Source organism: Polyodon spathula, chromosome 17 (genome assembly GCF_017654505.1).
Source record: "Polyodon spathula isolate WHYD16114869_AA chromosome 17, ASM1765450v1, whole genome shotgun sequence".
NCBI lineage: Eukaryota > Metazoa > Chordata > Actinopteri > Acipenseriformes > Polyodontidae > Polyodon > Polyodon spathula.
The window spans coordinates 17,220,590-17,242,283 of NC_054550.1; the positions used below are offsets into that span (position 1 = coordinate 17,220,590).

Sequence of the window (21,694 nt, forward strand, 5' to 3'; positions counted from 1 at the left end):
GCATCCTCAAACAAATCAAGCAGGTTAGTTAGACACGATCTCCCTTTCCTAAAACCATGTTGACTATCTCCCAGGCTACTGTTACCATATAGGTAATTTTACATTTTGGATCTTATTATAGTTTCCATGTTTGCACAGAATAAAGGTCAGGCTTATTGGTCTGCAGTTACCTGGTTCAGTTTTGTTTCCCTTTCAACGGATGACCGTGTAATTCGTAAAACTTTATGCATTCATTTGAAAGTGGTGCACACAAATAATATACAATGTGGGTCGGAACATTTCTCCCAAAATTCCTAATGGAATCTTTTTTTTTACATACATACAAATATTGAACTGTGTGGACTCGAAACCAATCCTTTAATACAAAAAAGTAAAAAGGTACATTTTATACCTTTCTTCAAAAAGGAGAACATTTAAAAAAAATGCTCTCACCAATGCAGAACAAAAAAAACCCTATATGCACAAGGTTACATTTTCAGGTCAGAATACAAATATTACCACTATTTCACAGGATTTCATAAATCACTTAAAACATTGACAAAGACATAGTCAGTAAACCTGCACACCTTGTGATGCTATATAAAAAAAATTTAAAAAAAAGAAAGAAAAAAAGCCAACGGTCACTGCAGACTTCCAGCCCAGCCCATCTTGCCATATTTATTTAGTACCAATGGACAATTGTCCCCCGCCCTCCCCCAGTCTCATCTTCACACAACTCAGGTGTAGGGATGTCTGCTATAAAAGCAAGACTGAAGCAGTTGTATTATCCTCAATTGCCACTTTTGGCTTTAATTAGAAAGTTGGACCCTTTAGCTCATGACAATCCAACATCCAGAATCTCACTGCATTCTTCTCCCGAGGTGAACCCTTTCCTGGGTCGATACTGTTATGCACACTGAAGAGGTAGTGAACGTACACACACAAGGTTGGGAGGGGGTGGGGGGTCTCAGTGCCTGCTCTCTGCTGACGGAGAGCGCGTTATAGACCTGGAGCGGTGGCGCTCAGGGGAGTGTGGGGAGCTGGAGTGGGCTCGGGAGCTGCGTTTCACCTCCTTGTCCCGGACGGGGGAGCGGCTGGCAGAGCGGGAACGACTGCGGGACAGGGAGCGGCTGTAAGACTTGCGGCTGTGGCTCCTGGAACGAGAGCGGGAATGGGAGCGCGAGGAGCTGCGGGAACGAGATCGACTTCTTGACCTGATGAAAAGACAGAGAGAGAGAGAAAGAGAGAGTCAGAGAGGAGTGCGAGACACACACACACACACACACACACACAGTCAGACAGACATGCAGATAGTGACAGTAAAATAGCAACTGAGAAATTCTACATTGGGTGACAATTTACAGAGCTTATGGATTATTATTATGGATTATTATTTGGCTAACTATAATGGGGATCAGGCACCACTGAAAATAGATTCATGTAAATAAAATAAATAGACTAAACAGATTCAAATCTCAGAAAAGGATGCTTTACAAACTTATGCCACAAATTAAGTTTTAGGTATGAAATCAGGAAATGTAATGGCAAACAAGAAAGTAACACCTAATTTAACTCCCACATTTGTATGCTGTAAAATATGTTAAAATCAGTGCAGGGACAAACGCAGGGTTTCCATGTTCGGATATTTGCTCAATTTAAATATTCGTTCGTTTTTCAAAACAGTATAAAAGCCATTATATTGCTCTGAACACAGGCAGCGACATAATAGCAACAGGGGCAGGGGGCGTTGCCGTAGCCCTGTGTATGTGTGCCTTCAGCAAGACCTTATAATACATAACAGGTTAAAACAGAAAAATAGCCAAGGAATAAAGTATAAATTGTGTAGGACCCTTACAGTCTCTATAAAAATTACTACACAACATTTTCAGGAAGTCAGGTACTGTTTAAGCGAGGCATTTCACAATGATGTGCTTGCCTGTTTTCTGTCCCATGAGATTCTGACTCGCTCTAAGCAGCACAACGTGTTTTTGACCCAGATGGCTTTCAATAGAGATCACTATGCTTGCACGCGCATAATCTGGTTTGTTTACTTTCTGCTGTCTAAAACTTTTAAAAGAGGCTCAAGATCTGCTGTGTTGATACTGTTTTTTTATATATTATATATTTTCATTCATCTCACAGAGCTCTTTTTCATTTGCCATTTTTTTTTTAAACTATCGTGTAAATTCTAGTGACGGTAAATAAATGCAAGGTATTTGTCATTTCTAGCGAATACGAACATCTGAAAAAATATTTATTCAAATATTCAGATTTATCCTAGCACTATAAAATCATCTATACAAGCTACTGAAAAAGACTGAGTTTTTACAAGAGTAGACAACATGTTCAATTACAGCCTTACCTCCTCCTAATCGCCTCAGTCAGTTTGATTTTCCTTCCATTGATCTCCTTACCAGATAGCTTATCAAGGGCATTTCTGACATCACTGGAAGAAGCAAACTCAACCACCCTGGAGCGAGTACAAAGCATACAGTTACACACTTCAGCTGCCAAGAAAATATAATTCCATGGCTAGAAAAGACAGCTTGTTGGAAACTATATATTCTCAGTAATGTGCCTCCCCCTCAGTTTAGCAGGCACAGGGACAGAAAATAGGATTAAAGAGTATCCTACTGTATGCTAGCAACATTTAGTTTACCAATAGCTTTGTTTTACATTGACAGGCTGCTATTTTAACAATTGCTCATGCAACACCTTAGTTCTAATACTGGGCAAGTGTGCACTTATTTTTAGAGCAATGGAAAAAAACTTACCCTTCATTTAGTTTTGGTCTATGAGCATCAGCAAAAGTAACCTCTCCAGCTTGTCTCATGAAATCTTTCAGATCCTACACACAAGATCAGGACAGTTAGGGAAAAGTCAGTTAAAAAACAACAAAATATTGCATTACACAGTTTAACTAGGCATGATTACTGAAACAGAAGTGTTAGGTGTGTTATAAATCCTTTATCTATCTGAGCTGGATGGAAGTAGGGGGGGTCCAGAATCACTCAGTCTACCTTGATCTTACACATCCATTTTCATTTCTATAACAATCTTCTTATGGACAAGGCATGAATGAGAGCACTAATGTCAAACAGCACTATTTACCCAGTTAAGCACCCACCACCATCCTTTGTACTGCTGTCACAGGGAACTGGTAGAGTGGGAAAAAGTAGATCTCACCTTTAGCACACATGCACAAATTTAAAAAGGTAGGGTTTGTTGGGAATTCAATGAACACTGCAGAACCAAAACAGCATTAATTATTTTTTCAAAAAGAGAGGTACAGACAGCATTTCTGTATAAAATGGGATTTTGGTAATCTCTTCTAGCTAGTGAAAGTTATTTTATGGTTTTCAACTTCCATAGATCACACTAACAAAATGTTGTTTTCACTCTAACAAAAAATATAAAAGTAAACTGCTGTTCATTAATGATTATTTGAATATTGATGTGTTGTGTTAAACATTCATATCTATTGATGCCATTAATCTTTTAAAGCCCAAAATATAGTACAACTTATAGAACAGGTTTAAGGCCGAAACCTTCATTAAGTCCTTTATGTTTTAAAGATGTCAAATTTATACATCCAGAAGCTTGGTAAAAGCACAGTTAAGCACTGCACTATGTAAAGCACATAGGGTTTGTATAACTATATATATATATATATATTATATATATTTTATCATATGTCATACAAAATATATATCAAATATATATATTATAGTCAAGAATATATAAACACATATATAAAAATCATAGGAAAGCTGCTATTAATATGCAAATACACAGTGGTAAACTTTCAAAACTCTGAAACATGCAAACCATATAAAAATCATAGGAAAGCTGCTAATTAATGGTGCAAATACACAGTGGTAAACTTTCAAAAGAGAGACTTAAGGTGCTGTGTGTTACAATTTAGATCTGCAATAGCTATGTGGTTGAAATCAATAGCACATTATCACTAGTATGACAAATGTTTCTTTCAAAAAAAATTAAAAAAAACATTCCTCTCATACTGTGCAAGTTGGCATCTGATTTTCTGCAGGCTGTGCTTCCTCAAATCGTTATTACTTTTTCCAAGCATGAATGCATGCGTTAAAAAAAATAAAAATAAAAAATAAAAAGCTAAGCGGCACACTGGAATGTCATACAAAAGAAAGGTAATATGCTTCCAATATTCATACAGCTTATATCACAACTTAAAATAATTTAAATTACAAAATTAAAAAAAACAAATTCCCAGTCAACTGTATTGAGAATGACTTCAAGTATGAAGGAGCTCAAACGTCCAGGCCAGCCAATACATAACAATGCACATATCTAGTACTATGAGAAGTTGTAGGACATAGAGATGCCATTTAGTGAACGGGTACAATGGCATTAATATGCATACAAGTAACAGAATTCACACGTTTACAGTATTACACAACTACAAGTTTATTTTTAGTTTGTTCTTATGAAAACGGTTGAAAGAGCTGCAGTGAATGAATAAATTACAGTACTGTACAAACTCTGTGTAAATGTCCTCACTCTTTAGTAAACATGTAATGAAGATGCAGATGCACAAGTCGGTCTCAATTCTTGCCGTGTCTCTCCACACACTCTGTCTAATCCTTCCAATTCTTGACCCTAGTTCCTTTGTGTTACATTGTATTACTTAAATGGGCAGCAGCACATTTCTGGACACTACACTCTATAACTCAGTTTGATTGAAACAAGAATTAATAAAATAACCAAGTTTTTTTACTTAAAACAATCCAACCACAAACTGTTGCCTATACTTTAGGTATTTGCTTGTACCATCTAATTTGATGATTTAAATAGCAAAAGTTAACAAATGCACATCACAGAATTAACTGTGAATAAAAACAATAAACAACTTCTCACAATAATAAAAAGATTCACATAAAACAAAGAGTCAGCTGTTTCGCATTCAAAAACAGACACTTTGAAAGTTCAGCTGAAAAGCACGTTATCCTGAATAACAGGAGCCTTACAGCCAATTGAAGGAGAACTAATTTTCTGCTTCTCACTCATTGTGCACCGATTCTGTAACCAGCTGCACTTGGCATTTGTAAATGAATGAACTTTCCGTTTCCAATCAGAGGTCAGTCATGTGAAACAACAGTGCTGATTTATCCACTAGTCTTTAACAGTTGTTATCCCTTTGGTACCGGCAAGAAGTGTCAAGTTACAAGTAAAGCGTGGTAACGTATTAAATAAAATAAAATAAATAAATAAATAAATAAATAAATAAATAAATAAATAAATAAATAAATAATGTGAGGCAGGAGGCATATATTTTATATGAAGAAAATATAAGACCAAGACTGTGTCGAATTAAGCAAAGGTTTCGAGTTACCCAAAGTTAACTGTACATTTAAGTTTTTAGCATGCACACCACAATAACTCAATGCATACTTAGACTTCTACTTTAGAGCAGTCATGCATTAATCTCCAAATACTTGCTAACACTGTTCCCTTTTTGAACATTACCATGAAAATTAGAAACTGGGAATGGGGCACTTTGTAGAACCTTGGAAAGGTAAAATATTAACAAATAAAACAAACACAAGCAGCTATGATTAAATGTATGTAGTAAAGTAGTTTCTGACATTGCTCATTAAACAAATATGCAATACATGTATGACCTAAATAACAAAGTACACAGTTGAACCCAAAAGTCCCACAATATGCTCTGCTTTTTATGATTGTTTCCACTCTAAAGTTTTCACCAAGCTAACTTTGCTACTAAACTATGGTGCATTTACCACAAATAGGAGGCAAGGTAAATAAAACAATTAAATGATCACAATAGATAAGATATATTCAACGTATATTATAGGAATTAATGCAATAATGTCAAAGAGTTTTAACTATAATTGAAAATAACTTAAAGCTTCTCCATGTCAGACACATAAAATGCTTAACCCTTTGCGGTCCTATGTCGGACCAGGTCCGACATTACAATTTTCCCTTTCCTGTCAGACATCAAAAAGACGTAAAGTACAGGTCTGCAGTCGTTTTTTCTCCGGAAAAAAGTCGAGAAAACCTTTCAGTGGCCGAATGAAGCCACAAAAAAAAGGCGTATCTGATAGCTCCATGCACTACAGAGATAACACAGACAAACAAATGAGATAGCTGCTTCTGCATCCAGTGCTCAAAGAATATCAGACATTTGTAGATTTTTGAGATGTTCTAGTAATAAAACATTTTCACATTATCTAAGCAATATTAAAACAAAACCAGCAATTATGCACAAGCCGATACAGACTGGGTAAAAAAAAGTCCTGATAGAAAAGTGACTTGGGAACTCTCCCTTTCAATTCAGAAACCTGCGCATGTGCAGTAAAGGCGAGATTTACTTTTTATATTCGTGGACCCTCCTAGAAGTTCAGTGCACATTAAATGTGCACCTGAAAACCAGCTAAATGTGTATGCCCATCTCCACGTGTGGAGTGGTATTCTGCTTCTCATGGGGAGATATACAGAAAGTACATTTAAGAATGGAAAACTTACAGTAAATTGTTTACGTTACCTTCCTTTACACATCCCTACTCAAGCAGTGAACTGCTCTTAGCCCCCAGTTTACCATCATGTCAGGGCAGGCGCTCCACTGGCTCTTTTCCATCCCTTCTATTAAAGGCACTGCCCACGACATGCCGGCTCTGCAGCTGATGGAGGCAGACCATTTGCTAATACCTTGGGCATGCCGTTTGGACCCAGGGCACTGTGTCTCCTAAAAAAACATCTCGCACCTCAAATTTTCCTGTGGGACCACCTGGAACCAACTCGCGCCACTCGGGGAAGGATGGGAGCCTCTCAAATTAACGAATCGACCTCAATACACCACCAACTCTTTCTCGCTCTGTTGCTTGCTCGCTCGCAGCAAAGGGAACCAGGCCAGCGACTTTACAGCACAGGACCCAGCAAACGCTCAAACGATCTGCAGGTCACCCCAAGTGAACTAGGTGTAGTAGGAGCACAGACTGGCTTCTATGAACCAGGCTCAACCCAGACAGACCGACACTGAGGGACTTAACTCCACGCCCAAAGGCACTCTCTTCCACACGACACACAAGACAGGCTGGCAAATAAAGGGGTTAACACTTGGTTAAAATAGGAAACAAGAAAAAAAAAAGTAAAATTAAAATTAAATGCTGATAAACTAGAATCCTAAGTTAGGCTCAACACTTAATCCCATAAGTAATATTGAATGGCTAGTTGGCTTGAAATAGTTTTAACTGTTAAATAAAACTGGAAAACAAACATGTTAAATGATTTTGCTGTTGCCCATTTCGCTTTTGTGCTATAAATGGGACCTTGCCGGATCCCCAGTATTTTCTACCAGTTCCTGTAGAATTAAAGTCTAATGGCGCATAGAGTATAGATTAACTTTCAGTGCTTGTTAAAACACACTATTAACTCCTAGTCTACTGGGGTTCACTTTTGCCGATTATGTTCCCTTTTAAAACCCTTGTAGCAAATGCCAAGGCTGAACAGTAAGCAACTGATTTGGAACTCACCTGCCAGCTGACTCTGGAAGACAAGTTCTCCACAATGAGCCTGTTTTCAGTGCGAACTGGAGGGGGATTCCTAAAAAGAAAGAGATGCTGTGGTCACAGTGCAGTTAAACACTATCACTGCCTTTACACAATGCATAGAGGTAACCCAATAAAACTAACTCAGTGCAAGATTAAGTCAATTTTGGTTTCTTCATCCAATTTCAGACTTTACAGTAGTGAAAGAAAAACTTTAGGTTATTCAGTTCTTTAAACACACCTTTACTGGTACAATTTGATCTGTGAAAAGCATGCATTTTGTACCGTAACTTAGCATGTGGTCAAACAGCAAGCTGGATACACAAAGGCTTGACATCACTGACTGAGCTCTGGCTTACCTCCTGCCGTCACGTGATCTCCTGCTATAGCGGTCTGGGAAGCGGCCAGGCCCCCCTCTTCCTCGGCCTCCTCGAAGCCGGGCTCGTGCGTGCTCAATCGTAACTCTGCACAAACACACAACACAGAGGTCAAGCTGTGTTTGCCTACAACACTTAAAGTGCTGCCAAAAAACAAACAAACATCCAAAATATAACAGTATTAATTTCAATTATGTTGCAGAATTTAATTAAAAAATCTTATTTTTTCAAAGAAATACAAAAAACTAGGGGTGCACCAATAATCTGTAGCCAACATGCTATGGCAGGTACACTCAACAACGCTGGGAGCGAGAACCCTGCAGAAGCAGGGGAGTATTTTATCTGTGTGCACACAGGCTAAAAGAATTGAATCTTCTGTCTTGAACAAAGAAGACTACGTGGCGACCTAATTTAAGCATTCAAAATTCTAAAATGTATTGACAGTGTTGACCCAAGGGACTTTTTCAGCCTGAAAAAAGAAACAAGGACCAGGGGTCACAAATGGAGATTAGACAAAGGGGCATTCAGAACAGAAAATAGGAGGCACTTTTTTACACAGAGAATTGTGAGGATCTGGAATCAACTCCCCAGTAATGTTGTTGAAGCTGACACCCTGGGATCCTTCAAGAAGTTGCTTGATGAGATTCTGGGATCAATAAGCTACTAACAACCATACGAGCAAGATGGGCCGAATGGCCTCCTCTCGTTTGTAAACTTTCTTATGTTCTTATGTGTGTTGCCATACTGTTTAAAAAGTTCAGTAAAGGCTCTGCCCAGCCAGGACAGTTTTTGTGGTATTTTGTTTAACCTTTTATTTTGGCCCTTGCACTCCTTTGTTTTAGGTGTTATTTTGTTTATTAAATGTGCGCTTTAGTGCTTACACTACAGCTTCATTGCCTCCGAGTCTCTTTCTTGCTGTGAACCCAATACACATGGGATCAACCTGCACTAAAATATGTCTCAAAAGAGCATGTTCGAAATTATTTTTAAATATCTAAAGACAACAGGATAGCTCAGTTGTGTGCAGACACTACATTAATTACACTATGTTTAGGTTGAATCCTAAATAACATTTATGGTTTAAGTTATATTATTATTATTATTATACAATGTACTTCAAAATGACCTTTTGTAATTGTTGTTCATCTTGTTTAATCTGCATTGGTTGCAAATGTATTCTGTTCATTCGTTGCAGGTGTATTCTGTTCATTCGTTGCAGGTGTATTCTGCATTCTGAAGCAGAGATTGATCATTGTGTCGTCTTTTGTTAATAACAAATTCAAGTTTGACGAATTTTGTAATCGGAAATGTAATATTTTTTTGGTTAACAATTTAAGTTGTGCTGCATTTAGTATTCAGTTAAGTACTCTTTCCACACAACGGTACTCTGGTAGAAACCTTACACTATGTTGTAAAACAAAATGTATAAAACTGCTGTCAAGCACACAACATACAGCTGTCCCACGTTATACCGCCCCCCCCCCCCCCCCCCCCTTTATAATGCCACCCTCATTATTATTATCTCTGAAAAAGTATGATCAATATAAAAACAGTGCTATTTTTCCCCATTCTATCGCCACCCGCCAACTTCCCAAGCCGAGCAAACGTAAATGCAGGCATTATAGTATTCTTCTTTGTAGCACCATCGAAATAATCATGGCCAATTAAAACAGTTATGCAGTTAACCTTTAACTCGCTTTAATAATTAGTTGTTAAGTGAACGTTCATGCCAACGTCATCAACACACCCGCTCCCAAAGCAAAACAAAGTACAACATGGCGAGTCGACTCTACATTTAACACCAGAGCAAAACAAAACAAAAATCTGCATCTATGCATCTGAAAATAAGTCAGCAAGACATCGCAAATGTTTTCTCGCCTAAGTGTGGCATATACTGTTAATCAAAAGACAATTGGAGACATTCTAATGGATAAAAACAAATGGCTTACCTTGATGGAAGTCTAAAAAGTGACTTTTAAAACCACAGTAAATGTTAAAAAACAAAACAAAAAAATGTACGGTAAGAGGTTTGTTTGTTTATGTCGAGGTTTTGCACAAATGAAGGATGGTTTAAACTAAAAGCATCAGTTTTGTAAACTGAAATTTTTTTTTTTTTTTTTTTTTTACTGCTTAAAAGGGGCGGGGGGTTGCCTGTAAATAGTCAACTTTTTTTTGAAAGTCGAGCCACAAACAGCAAAGTTCAAATGACCAGTACAGTTTAAAAAAAAAAAAATCTTAAGCTTTTTTGTTTTTATGGAATTGTTTGGGTGATTTGATACTAAATGTGTGTTTACTTATTTTTTTAAAGGTATAAACTGTTCCTCAAAAGTAACCATGTATGTTTCATACAGATGGGAAAATATGACAAAACGTCACTAGTAGACCAACTGTTGTGTTAAGAACATACTGTACTTTTAAAAAAAAAAAAAATTATAAATGGCCTGGAGATACTGTAATTGTATAACTAAAAAAAAACATTTTAATCTATTGCAAACATAAGGTTGTGTGTGTTTTTATTTTGTATTTTTGTTGACCCTCACTATAACGCCACCCTCGCTTATGGTCCTTACCGGTGGTATAAAGAGGGTTGACTGTAATACCAAGTTATTAGGAATTCATTTTCTGAAGTAAATGCAACAATAAACAATACCTGTTCAGTTTTGTCAGAAATACAAGTAAACGGACCGGCAATGCATTTTAGAACTCATTATTCAAAGGGTTAAAATTTAGGCTGTATCTCTTGTTCCAGTAGTTTACAATAACTTACCTGTACTATCTGTTATCTGCCAATGGGCAGCTAATCCTCAGCTATCAGTATCGGCCAAGAAAATCTTAAATCTGTGCACCCCTACAAAAAACCTGTCACTTACCTCTCACTACACAGCTCCTTTCCATCCAGTTCATAAACAGCATCTTCAGCATCTTTGGGGTCTTCAAACTCCTGTAACAGTGAAATCATACGTTTACAGGTAAAGGTCTTTTCACACCAAGCACGTCCCGTTACAGCATCCAGCGTATTTTGACACCGTCAAGTTGCTTTAACAGCACAGGCATTAATCAATCTGAAGCTGCCACTGAACACAGCATTTCCTTAAAATACAGACTTACATGTTTACATCCTTCAGCTGTACCAGAAGTACTATTTTATAATAGTGATATGTATTTTGCTAAATATAAAGTAAAAATGGGAAAATGTTAGAAATATTGCGTATAAATTCTACATTGTTAGTGGTTGAGTGGTGTTGTCTTTGCCGCACTGTACAGCGGTCTTTCTTTACTGTACTACTTTGCTTTTGAAAGTTAAGTGCCTTCCTATTCGACACCCACACATACTCAAAGCAATGACTATGTTTAAAATTATTTAACAATTGTTTGATCACTTCCTACCTGCTGCTGATCGACTGCTGAATTTCCAAATGCAGATCGTATGTTACTTTAATCCCCAGCTGGGATCTTCATAACAGCTCTTGCCAATTTATTTTTGAACCCAAAAAGTGGAGTTGCAACCTTTATAGAATAATGATTAATTAATACTTATACTTTATTACTTGCAACTTTCACTCACCCACCCCACCCCACAATACAAGGTACCTCAGCGTATCTTTCTAACATTTATTCCCCTGGTCCCACCCCAAGTAGTCTGTTGAAAATAAATGCACATTTTCTCCCAAATGAAACCTTGCTCAAAAAGGTCTGGCTGGGGACAGGGGGGACACGGACGACAACTTTTTGCAAACTGTATATAAATCAGATGTTTATCTGCTTCGTCTCCTCCACCCCCTGTATCTTTCTGAAACCTATTTCTTGGACACTGTAGATACCTACCTCTGTGCTGTGACCTTTCTGCTGTCTGATTTGTTTGTTTATTTATTTATTTATTTATTTACACTGGGAGTCCTGTAGCCTACTCATTAACCATTCACAACCTACATGTCTCCTTATTACGGGACAAATATAAGTTTTAATTTGTAACATGGTAATAAAAATAATGATTTGCCATATTGAAGTATATTTTTCTTGAATATATTGGTTAAATAAGTATGTGGACGCTTAGACATAGAAAGTACTTCAGAAGCAGTGCAGTTTACGCTACGCAGTGAGAAAGTATCAGAAGATGCACAGTACTTTACGCTGGACGCTGACGCGACATGCTTGGTGTGAAAGGACCTTAACCTTTTGTGGTCTTTTCCATCTGCTGTCCTCCTGTTAGCAGGTAAACATCCATTTAAAAGCTTGGGGTAAATGAGACATGTTCTGCTACAGTAGATTTCTTCAATATCTTTCCAAAATGTCAGATTAAATTAGTTTATTTCAATTGAGCTATGTGATACAGCCATGTGCCAAAAGCTGTAAAAACACTGGCTGTCACAGCTGTGGATGCATGGAATGCAACAGCATCTTTAAAATGACTCTAGCTAATGGAAACATTCCACAAATCTTGCCCTTCATACCCTTCTACTAATCTCACATGTGCAGTGTTGAAAATTCATAACCTTCTTTATAAAATGGTATCTGGTACCAAACCAGGTTCAAGAATGCTCTCTTTGCATACCTTAGTATGTAGTCACCTTAACTACAGAGTGGTATTTCCATCACTTCAATACCTTTAGCTAACCAGCTGCTTCCCCTAAAGCAAATGGAAGTGCACGCAGGCAAGATTCAAGGTATAATTAGCTACCCCTTTTTACACTGACAGTGAAGAAACAATGGATACAAACCATCTGTGCTGCAAGTGCAGCACTGCATTGGAACATGTGAACTCTGTACAGCCATTTTTTGTGAGAAGCACAGAGCACATTTGTTCAGGCCAATACTACTTAATCATAGCTGCTCAGTCTATTTTAATGTCATATTTCTTTACATTAAGACATACCACAAACCCGTAACCTCTTTTCAGGTCGATATCGCGGATCCTCCCATAGCCCTTGAAGAATCTCTCCACGTCCTTCTCGCGGGCGGCGGGGTTCAAACGGCCAACAAACACGCGGCAGCCACTCATCTCGTCAGTGTGTGCGTTTTAATAAATCGCTGGACCTTGTAACCACTTTCTGAAATCATGAAAAGGGACATTAGTTCTAGCGACAGCTGGGCAATTTGATCTAGGGACATTTCATACTTGACAACTTATTTGTATACTATCTATTGAATCAATCCCGGTGAAGTTAAGTTGATATTGGATATTCGCGCAAAACACTACTATTTCACCTCATGAAAGATGTCATGTTAAGGAGTAATTTAAGCCATGTCTTGTTGATTTGTGAGTTACCAAACTTACATTATTAGTCTCTTTTGAACATGAAATAGCCTGCATCACTTTTTTTTTTTTTTTTTTTTAGATGCAAACTTGCAATATAATATAATGTAGTGCCTTTGCAACAAAAGGACAAAATGCATGCACGTGCATGTGTGTGTATGCATTTTGTATATATATATATATATATATATATATATATATATATATATATATATATATATATATATATATATATATATATATACACACACACACACTTTTGGTATCGCTTCCTCTCATTAAAAAACTGCAGCTGCCAGGGCATCCTTCCTGTGGTTTATAATGTTAAAGTGTGAGAAAACTCGCAAGTATCAGGTTAAAGAAATAGGACATCAAACAAACGTGTAGCATCAAATGACAAAACACGATTAGGGTACTATGTTTTTAATTTTCATACAAAACAAGAATGGGGATAAGAAATGGCATGTTTGTTGATTCACAAATATGTTGCATATACAGCAAGTCTTAATAAAATGCTTGAGAAAGTCATGTGAATAAAAATAAATGTAAGAGCTATTAACCATTATATGACGTACAATGTAAAGTGAATATGTATGCTTATTTTCCGTGTTCATAGATTGTTAACTCGCAAATCAACGAGACATGGCTTAAATTACTCCTTAGCTTAACATATTTCATTGGGTGAAATATTAGTGTTTTGCGCGAATATCTACCCAATATCAACCTAACTTCACCGGGGTTACTGAATATTTGGTTTCAAATATTTTTTAAATCCAATAAATTCATCCTTGCTAACTATGCGCAGATATGAAACTGTAAGCACCAAACACATATGTAGTCAAAAACAAATCTATATTCATTAAACGCCTACTATATCGTATCATTCTTATTAACCCGTTTTATTTTAAATGGGAAACATATGGAGAGGGTGGATACATGCAGCAGACCAGGCCCATCCCCCCCAAATGACCTACTTTCATTTGCTTAGGACTGGGAGCTGCAATGTTATATGGATTTGCGGGAAAATATAAAACCAAGATTGAGTTTTGTTTTTTCCTCGACTATTTAACTGAAAAATAATGCAAGAAAACGGCTGCGTTTAAACAGTGCGGTCGACCACGGCCTCGCCTAATTACCGCCTGCTCCCACTGCAGTAACCAAACAACCGACTGAAAACTGAACCTTTCTCTGTCGAGCGACAATCATCGATGCAAAGCATTTAACGAGAATTACTTTCAACAAATACAACACTGCAAAAAACTAATACTAAAAGAATGGCGACTGAAAAACAAACCCAGTACATCCTGGCACTTCTCCAGTGTATAAGGAAATTAAATACGAATGTGATGCAGTAGAGCCGTCTGAATATATGGCCAACAGAATTTTAAAATATCTGGCTACCAAGCAAGACAGTCATAGCCATATTAAACAACGTTTGTTTTTTTGTTTACGCTTTCGACGCAAAATAGGCCAATTTGTGTTCAATTTGTTACGTGCTAATTATACATGTAATTATCAACTGGTCATTAGAACAATCTGTGTATTTCTGCAATGCGAGTGAATTCTGCAGTTGTATACTTTAATATTATCTCTTTAGAAATCCTGTAAATTACTTGCTTTTGGCTAACAATGATTTTCGTTTATCTTCACTAAACGCTCGAAGCATTTAATTACACACATAATCAGGAATGTTACGCACATTATAATTTGTTACTTATTTATTATTATATATTAATTAGTTCCGTATTCTTTCAGACTCACCTTTAGTTTTGCAGCTTGATATTTGCGCTCCTCTTCAGACAATACAGCACCTCGATAAAATGGAAGCTTTTCTGGTATGTCATGTCACCTCCTCTTTCACGCCATTGGTTCAAAGCGGCCGCCCAGGTCAACAATCCCGCCCATACTCGCTATTGTGTTTATATTATTATTGTTATTGCATAATATGGGTCTTGCGGTGTACCAAAATGAGCACTCGATACACCCAACATGGGGATTAAATGAATTTGATCAATTTACTTGGACTAGTACAATTGCAAATCTCAAATGCAGTGTACCAGATTAGATTGGGATCATCAGTTAAACTAGATAGATATCAGGCTAGATCAAGTTTAGCACGAATTGCAGCATGCTAAACCAGACCCTTGAGGTTACAAAAAAATATCCCCATTAGGTAGATTAAATTACTCTTTGCACAGCAGTAAACTTGGCATTGTGTCGCTTTGTAACTGTCCTGTCTGGTTTGGACTGAAATCATAATTCTTGCTGACTGAATAAGTTTATGTTTCATGATTGGAGAAGTTTTGCATTGCCTACATCTGCTACCAAGAATCGTTGCCCATTTGTTATTCCTATAAATGAGTTCTTCCAAACACATGGAGTCTGTTCCAGCAGGTACATGTAGAGGGTAAACATGCAACACCTGTCAGTGTGATGAGCAGCAGTTACATCTAGTACATAGAATGTCATGACTTATTGTGACTGAAACCATGTGAGATACTTCAGGACAAACTTCAGGACAACATCTTGCTGCTCACCTCTATTGAAAGGTTCTCCTAAGAAGTGACAAATATCCACAGCAATTAGAGGCAGTGGATGGCAAGTGTTCATAGGGTTGTGAACAAAGCTCCTGATAGCCTTTTGTTGACTGTTTTAATGAATCCTTCAGAGGCTGCAAGTGAAGAAGACACTGCAATGTTGCATTTGCATAGCATGAGGTGAAATTCAGGTTGCTCAAGCCTTTGAATGGATGTGCAACTGCAAGTGTTCTCCTAGAAGATTGAAGCTTTTACTGTTCCTGAACATTAGTGATGGCTAGTGATGGCTTTTACCTTATGTCACTTGTGCATGTTGATCTCCTTCAGTCTTTTCAACTTGGGGCAATAAATCCCTCTGAGCCTACTGTACTCTGCCTCTGCAGTTTGAGGTGACTTAATGCAGGTGGTGTCAAAAAGTTGATAAGATGGACACCGCTTAAGGATGTAACTCTGGAAAGTGCAACGAAACTTTGTCCATAGGAGGAAATGGAGTTACCAAGATCCATCATAACTGCTTTTAGAGTCTTACTCTGGCATTTGTCAATGGTGAGTGCATGAGCACCAATGACTGGAAACTGCTCTTGAACAATGTAGACTCTGTCCATGATTTCAAATTTTGAGCATAAATGTTCAATGGTATGGGTGACTCCATTGTTAAATTAGATGGTTATGGTTTTGACCATACTTGTGTCCAGATAGTAGGAAACAGCTTGAAGCCTCCCTATTGCCACATTGATGAGACCAGTGGCAATGTCAGTGTTCTTGCGAAGAAGCAGTTTGCAGCCTATTTTGACTCATATGGTAGCTTCCAGTCCAGCTGTATGACTGCAGTCAGTCTTGTAGGAGTTAATTTTTTTCGGCACATATCTCTGGAAGTTACAAAGGCAGTCCACAGTCCAAGATGAATGCCCTCTCCAGGCATACGATCAAGTTCAGCAGTCTACAGTAGGCATGACGCAGGTTGAGCCCTCGGGATGAAATAGCTAGATGGCTATTTTTTTTAATTAGCAGTGGGAGAAAACCACTTCAGCAAGTACAGTAGAATCTGCCAGAACTGACAGATGCTGTGTCTACTATAGATACTAATGAGAGCAAAACAAATACAAACAAGGGAAATGCAGATCTTTTCAAGAAAGCTGGGAAACTTTGTATAAATGGATTTTATATTTTTAAACGCTGTAATAACAGTTCTGCTTGTGAATCATCCACACTATAATTTGACAGAACAGGTGTTCTTATGTTCTTATGATTTATTGCAGTGCAGGACCTTATTTTCCCTCATTGGTACTTGAGCCCCACATCACTGATGGAATTGCCGCCTGTACACCTATTATCAGTGATTAAAGCATGGTTTTCAAATGAACTGATTATTGCTCACCAATAATGTATTGGTATGAGAAAAGTGTGTTTTTAAAAAAGTAATTTCAGCTTTCAATCACTTAAAATAAGCTGACGATAATCTAAACAACACCAAGCTACAGACAGGGAGTCCCAAGTTTTAAATGTGTTACTGTTTATAAATAAGAACTCAACTTTGTTATGAATATTGTGTAACTATGTTTAAAGCAACATACTACGATAGTGTTTATTATTGTAATTGTTTATTAGTTTTAAAATGTTCAGTAAAACATGACCTATTGATTGACCTTGTTAGTACAACTGGCCCCCTTTGCTAATGACGTCTTCAGTCAGGCTCATAACCAAGTATAAATCTCCACATTTTTGTAAAATTACTTTACAATTACTTCTAAAGATGCAACATGTTTCAGTAAATTCAAACGACAAACTTCACATAAGAAAATAATAACATAAGAAGTTTAAAAACGAGAGGAGGTCATTCGGCCCATCTTGCTCGTTTGGTTGTTAGTAGCTTATTGATACCAAAATGTTATCAAGCAGCTTCCTGGGATCCCAGGGTGTCAGCTTCAACAACATTACTGGGGAGTTGATTCCAGACCCCCACAATTCTCTGGTGTAAAAAAGTGCCTCCTATTTTCTGTTCTGAATGCCCCTTTTTTTTTTCAGGTCGAAAAAGTCCCTTGGGTCGACATTGTCAATACCTTTTAGAATTTTGAATGCTTGAATTAGGTCGCTGCGTAATCGTCTTTGTTCAAGACTGAACAGATTCAATTCTTTTAGCCTGTCTGCATATGACATGCCTTTTAAGCCCGGAATAATTCTGATTGCTCTTCTTTGCACTCTTTCTAGAGCAGCAATATCCTTTTTGTAGCGAGGTGACCAGAACTGAACACAATATTCAAGATGAGGTCTTACTAATGCATTGTACGGTTTTAACATTACTTCCCTTGATTTAAATTCAACACTTTTCATAATGTATCAGAGCATCTTGTTAGCCTTTTTTATAGCTTCCCCACATTGTCTAGATGAAGACATTTCTGAGTCAACAAAAACCCCCTTTTTCATCGATTCCTTCTCCAATTTCAATATCTCCCATATGATATTTATAATGTACATTTTTATTTCCTGAGTGCAGTACCTTACACTTTTCTCTATTAAATGTCATTTGCCATGTATCTGCCCAGTTCTGAATCTTGTCCATATCATTTTGAATGACCTTTGCTGCTTCAACAGTGTTTGCCACTCCTCCTATTTTTGTGTCGTCTGCAAATTTATCAAGTTTGCTTACTATACCAGAATCTAAATCATTAATGTAGATTAGGAATAGCAGAGGACCAATACTGATCCCTGTGGTACACCGCTGGTTACCACACTCCATTCTGAGGTTTCTCCTTTAATCAGTACTTTCTGTTTTCTACATGTTAACCACTTCCTAATCCATGTACATGTGTTTCCTTGAATCCCTACTGCGTTTAGTTTGAAAATTAATCTTTTGTGCGGGACTTTGTCAAAAGCTTTCTGGAAATCTAAATAAACCATGTCATATGCTTTGCAATTATCCATTATCGATGTTGCATCCTCAAAAAGATCAAGCAAGTTAGTTAGACATGATCTCCCTTTCCTAAAAAAAGGATTGTCTGTCTCCCAGGACCCTGTTACCATATAGGTAATTTTCCATTTTGGATCTTATTATAGTTTCCATAAGTTTGCATATAATAGAAGTCAGGCTTACTGGTCTGTAGTTACCTGGTTCAGTTTTGTTTCCCTTTTTGTGGATCGGTGTTACGTTTGCAATTTTCCAGTCTGTCGGTACCACCCCTGTGTCAAGAGACTGTTGCATGATCTTGATTAGTGGTTTGTAAATAACTTCTTTCATTTATTTGAGTACTATTGGGAGGATCTCATCTGGCCCAGTGGATTTGCTTATTTTAAGAGCTCCTAGTCCCTTTAACACTTCTGCCTCAGTTATGCTAAAGTTATTTAAAACTGGATAGGAACTGGATGACATGTGGGGCATGTTGTCAGTATCTTCCTTTGTAAAAACTTGTGAAAAGTAATCATTTAATATATTTGCTATTTTTTTTTCTTCATCTATGATTTTGCCATTTGTATCTCTTAGACATTTAATCTCCTCTTTGAATGTTCTCTTGCTGTTGTAATATTGAAAAAGCATTTTGGAATTGGTTTTAGCCCCCTTAGCAATGTTCATTTCTATTTATCTCTTGGCCTTTCTAACTTCCTTTTTGACTTGCATTTGCAGTTCTGTGTACTCTTTCTGTGTACTTTCTTTTTGGTCCCTTTTTAATGCTCTGTAAAATGCCTTTTTTCGCTGAATATTTTTTTTAATTGATGTATTAAACCATGTTGGCAATTTAGTTTTAGATTTAGAATTGTCTACTTTAGGGATGTAATTGTTTTGCGCCTCTAGTAATACATTTTGAAGAACAACCATCCTTTTTCTGTGGATGTTTTCTTTATTTTACTCCAATCTACTTCTGTTAGTCTCTGTTTCATACCTTCGTAGTTTGCTTTTCTGAAATTGTAAACCTTAGCTTTAGTCATTACTTTTGGGGTTTTAAAAAACACTTCAAATGACACCATGTTGTTGTCTGAGTTTGCTAATGGTTCTCTGACCTCTGTTTTAATTATTCTGTCTTTGTTATTTGAAAAAACTAAATCAAGGCATGCCTCCCCTCTAGTCGGTGCCTTGACAAATTGTGTTAGGAAGCAGTCATTTGTCATTTCCACCATTTCTATTTCATCCGTCGTGCTACCCACCGGGTTTTCCCATTTTATATGGGGGTAGTTGAAATCCCCCATTAGTATGGCTTCTCCTTTGCTACACGCATTTCTAATGTCATTGTATGACAGATTATTGTGCTCATCGTCTGAATCTGGCGGTCTATAGCATGCTCCTATTACTATGCCCTTTGAATTTTTGTCCGTTTTTCTGACCCATATTGATTCGGCTTTATTTTCTTCAAGAAAGACTGTTTCTTATGTATAGCGCTACCCCTCCTCCTCTTCTGTCCTGCTTGTCTTTCCTATACAGTGTATACCCACAAATATTACATTCGTCCCCATCACTCTCAGACAACCAAGTTTCTGTAACACCTATCAGATCATAGTTACTTGTTAGTGCAGTAGCTTCAAGTTCTAAAATTTTGTTTCTGATACTTCTAGCATTTAGATAAATACATTGAATGGTTGTCTTACCTGAGTTGTTGTCCTTGTTTTGATGCGGTCTCCCTTCTGTTTTTTTGTTGATTTCTCCCCCCTTCCTTTCTAGTTTAAATGCTTCTGAACTTGCAGCGTTTTCTGAAGGCAAACCGTTCCTTGGCATGAGAGATTATGATGTCACAATCTTCAATGGTATTTGGGCCTCTTCTTTTTCACATTGGTGGAAGGATCTCAGGGAGGGTGGATTGAATTAGATGATGATGTTTCATCATGACCTCGTAGGGCCAATTCAAAAGCTCCATAGAACTTTATGCGCTCAATGGTGCGTGTAAGTATGTGTCAGTTTTTAGGCACTTCTTCCTTTTGCTCCTTTATGGTGTTTCAGTAAGCACTGCTAAATTGGACAGCAATATTCACTCTACTTATCATACCTAGATGCATTTCACATGTTTTATGAACTCAAGAAACCTCACGCTTCTTTGATTTAGTGGACAGATGTTGCAGGTCTGTAACTCCAGTTCTTAAGAACATAAGAAAGTTTACAAACGAGAGGAGGCCATTCGGCCCATCTTGCTCGTTTGGTTGTTAGTAGCTTATTGATCCCAAAATCTCATCAAGCAGCTTCTTGAAGGATCCCAGGGTGTCAGCTTCAACAACATTACTGGGGAGTTGATTCCATTCTTGGCCATGCTGCATCAGTGTCACCCCGAGCCTTAGCAAAAAGGAGACAAGGAAAGCAAAACAGTGCATTGTGGCTTTCACTTGCACAACCCCATGGCCTCGGCTTAAAGCAGGACTTGTTAAATATTTGAGTGTATGCTGGTCCTCTGTCACTGTTTACCTGCACTAATTTTATGCGAGATCTGCTGGATCCCAACCTTTTGATTTGGAATTTCTGCACTCCAGTGTAGCTAATATTAATTCTACTGTATTCATGTCTTAGAATATTAAAACCCCACAATGTATATATTAAAAAAAAAAAAAAAAAAAAAACATGAAATGTACTCAGGTTTAAGGTGTCCCTAAATCCAAATTCAGGAAAAAAAAAAAAAAAAAATGCAATCAAGTAGATTTAAAAAATGTATTTTCAGGAAATGATAGATAATTAAGAAGAAGAAATAAACCTGACACAGATCGACAGGATTTTATATTTATTTATTAACCGATTTTCTTAACAGCCACTAGTGGCAGAAAAGACTGATCGAATATTTAAAAACATCTAGAAAAAAAAGCCACTAGTGGCAGAAAAGACTGATCGAATATTTAAAAACATCTAGAAAAAAAAGAAAAAAGACCTGACTCAGATCAACAAGATTTATTTCATCTTGCTCGTTTGGTTGTTAGTAGCTTATTGATCCCAAAATCTCATCAAGCAGCTTCTTGAAGGATCCCAGGGTGTCAGCTTCAACAACATTACTGGGGAGTTGATTCCAGACCCTCACAATTCTCTGTGTAAAAAAG

At 37.3% G+C, this 21,694-nt stretch overlaps 1 protein-coding gene across 1 annotated transcript; it reads right to left on the minus strand.

The window, feature by feature from the left end:
• Nucleotides 1-338: 338 nt before the first annotated feature.
• Nucleotides 339-14,992, minus strand: LOC121329946 (serine/arginine-rich splicing factor 5-like). The gene is made up of 8 exons (XM_041276052.1): nucleotides 14,919-14,992; nucleotides 12,777-12,951; nucleotides 10,774-10,844; nucleotides 7,886-7,990; nucleotides 7,512-7,581; nucleotides 2,754-2,827; nucleotides 2,342-2,449; nucleotides 339-1,193 (listed from the first exon to the last, which is right to left on the minus strand). The coding sequence occupies exons 2-8, from the start codon at nucleotides 12,900-12,902 to the stop codon at nucleotides 947-949; spliced, it is 801 nt and encodes a 266-aa protein (XP_041131986.1). The 5' UTR covers nucleotides 12,903-12,951; nucleotides 14,919-14,992; the 3' UTR covers nucleotides 339-946.
• Between the last annotated feature and the right edge of the window lie 6,702 nt (nucleotides 14,993-21,694).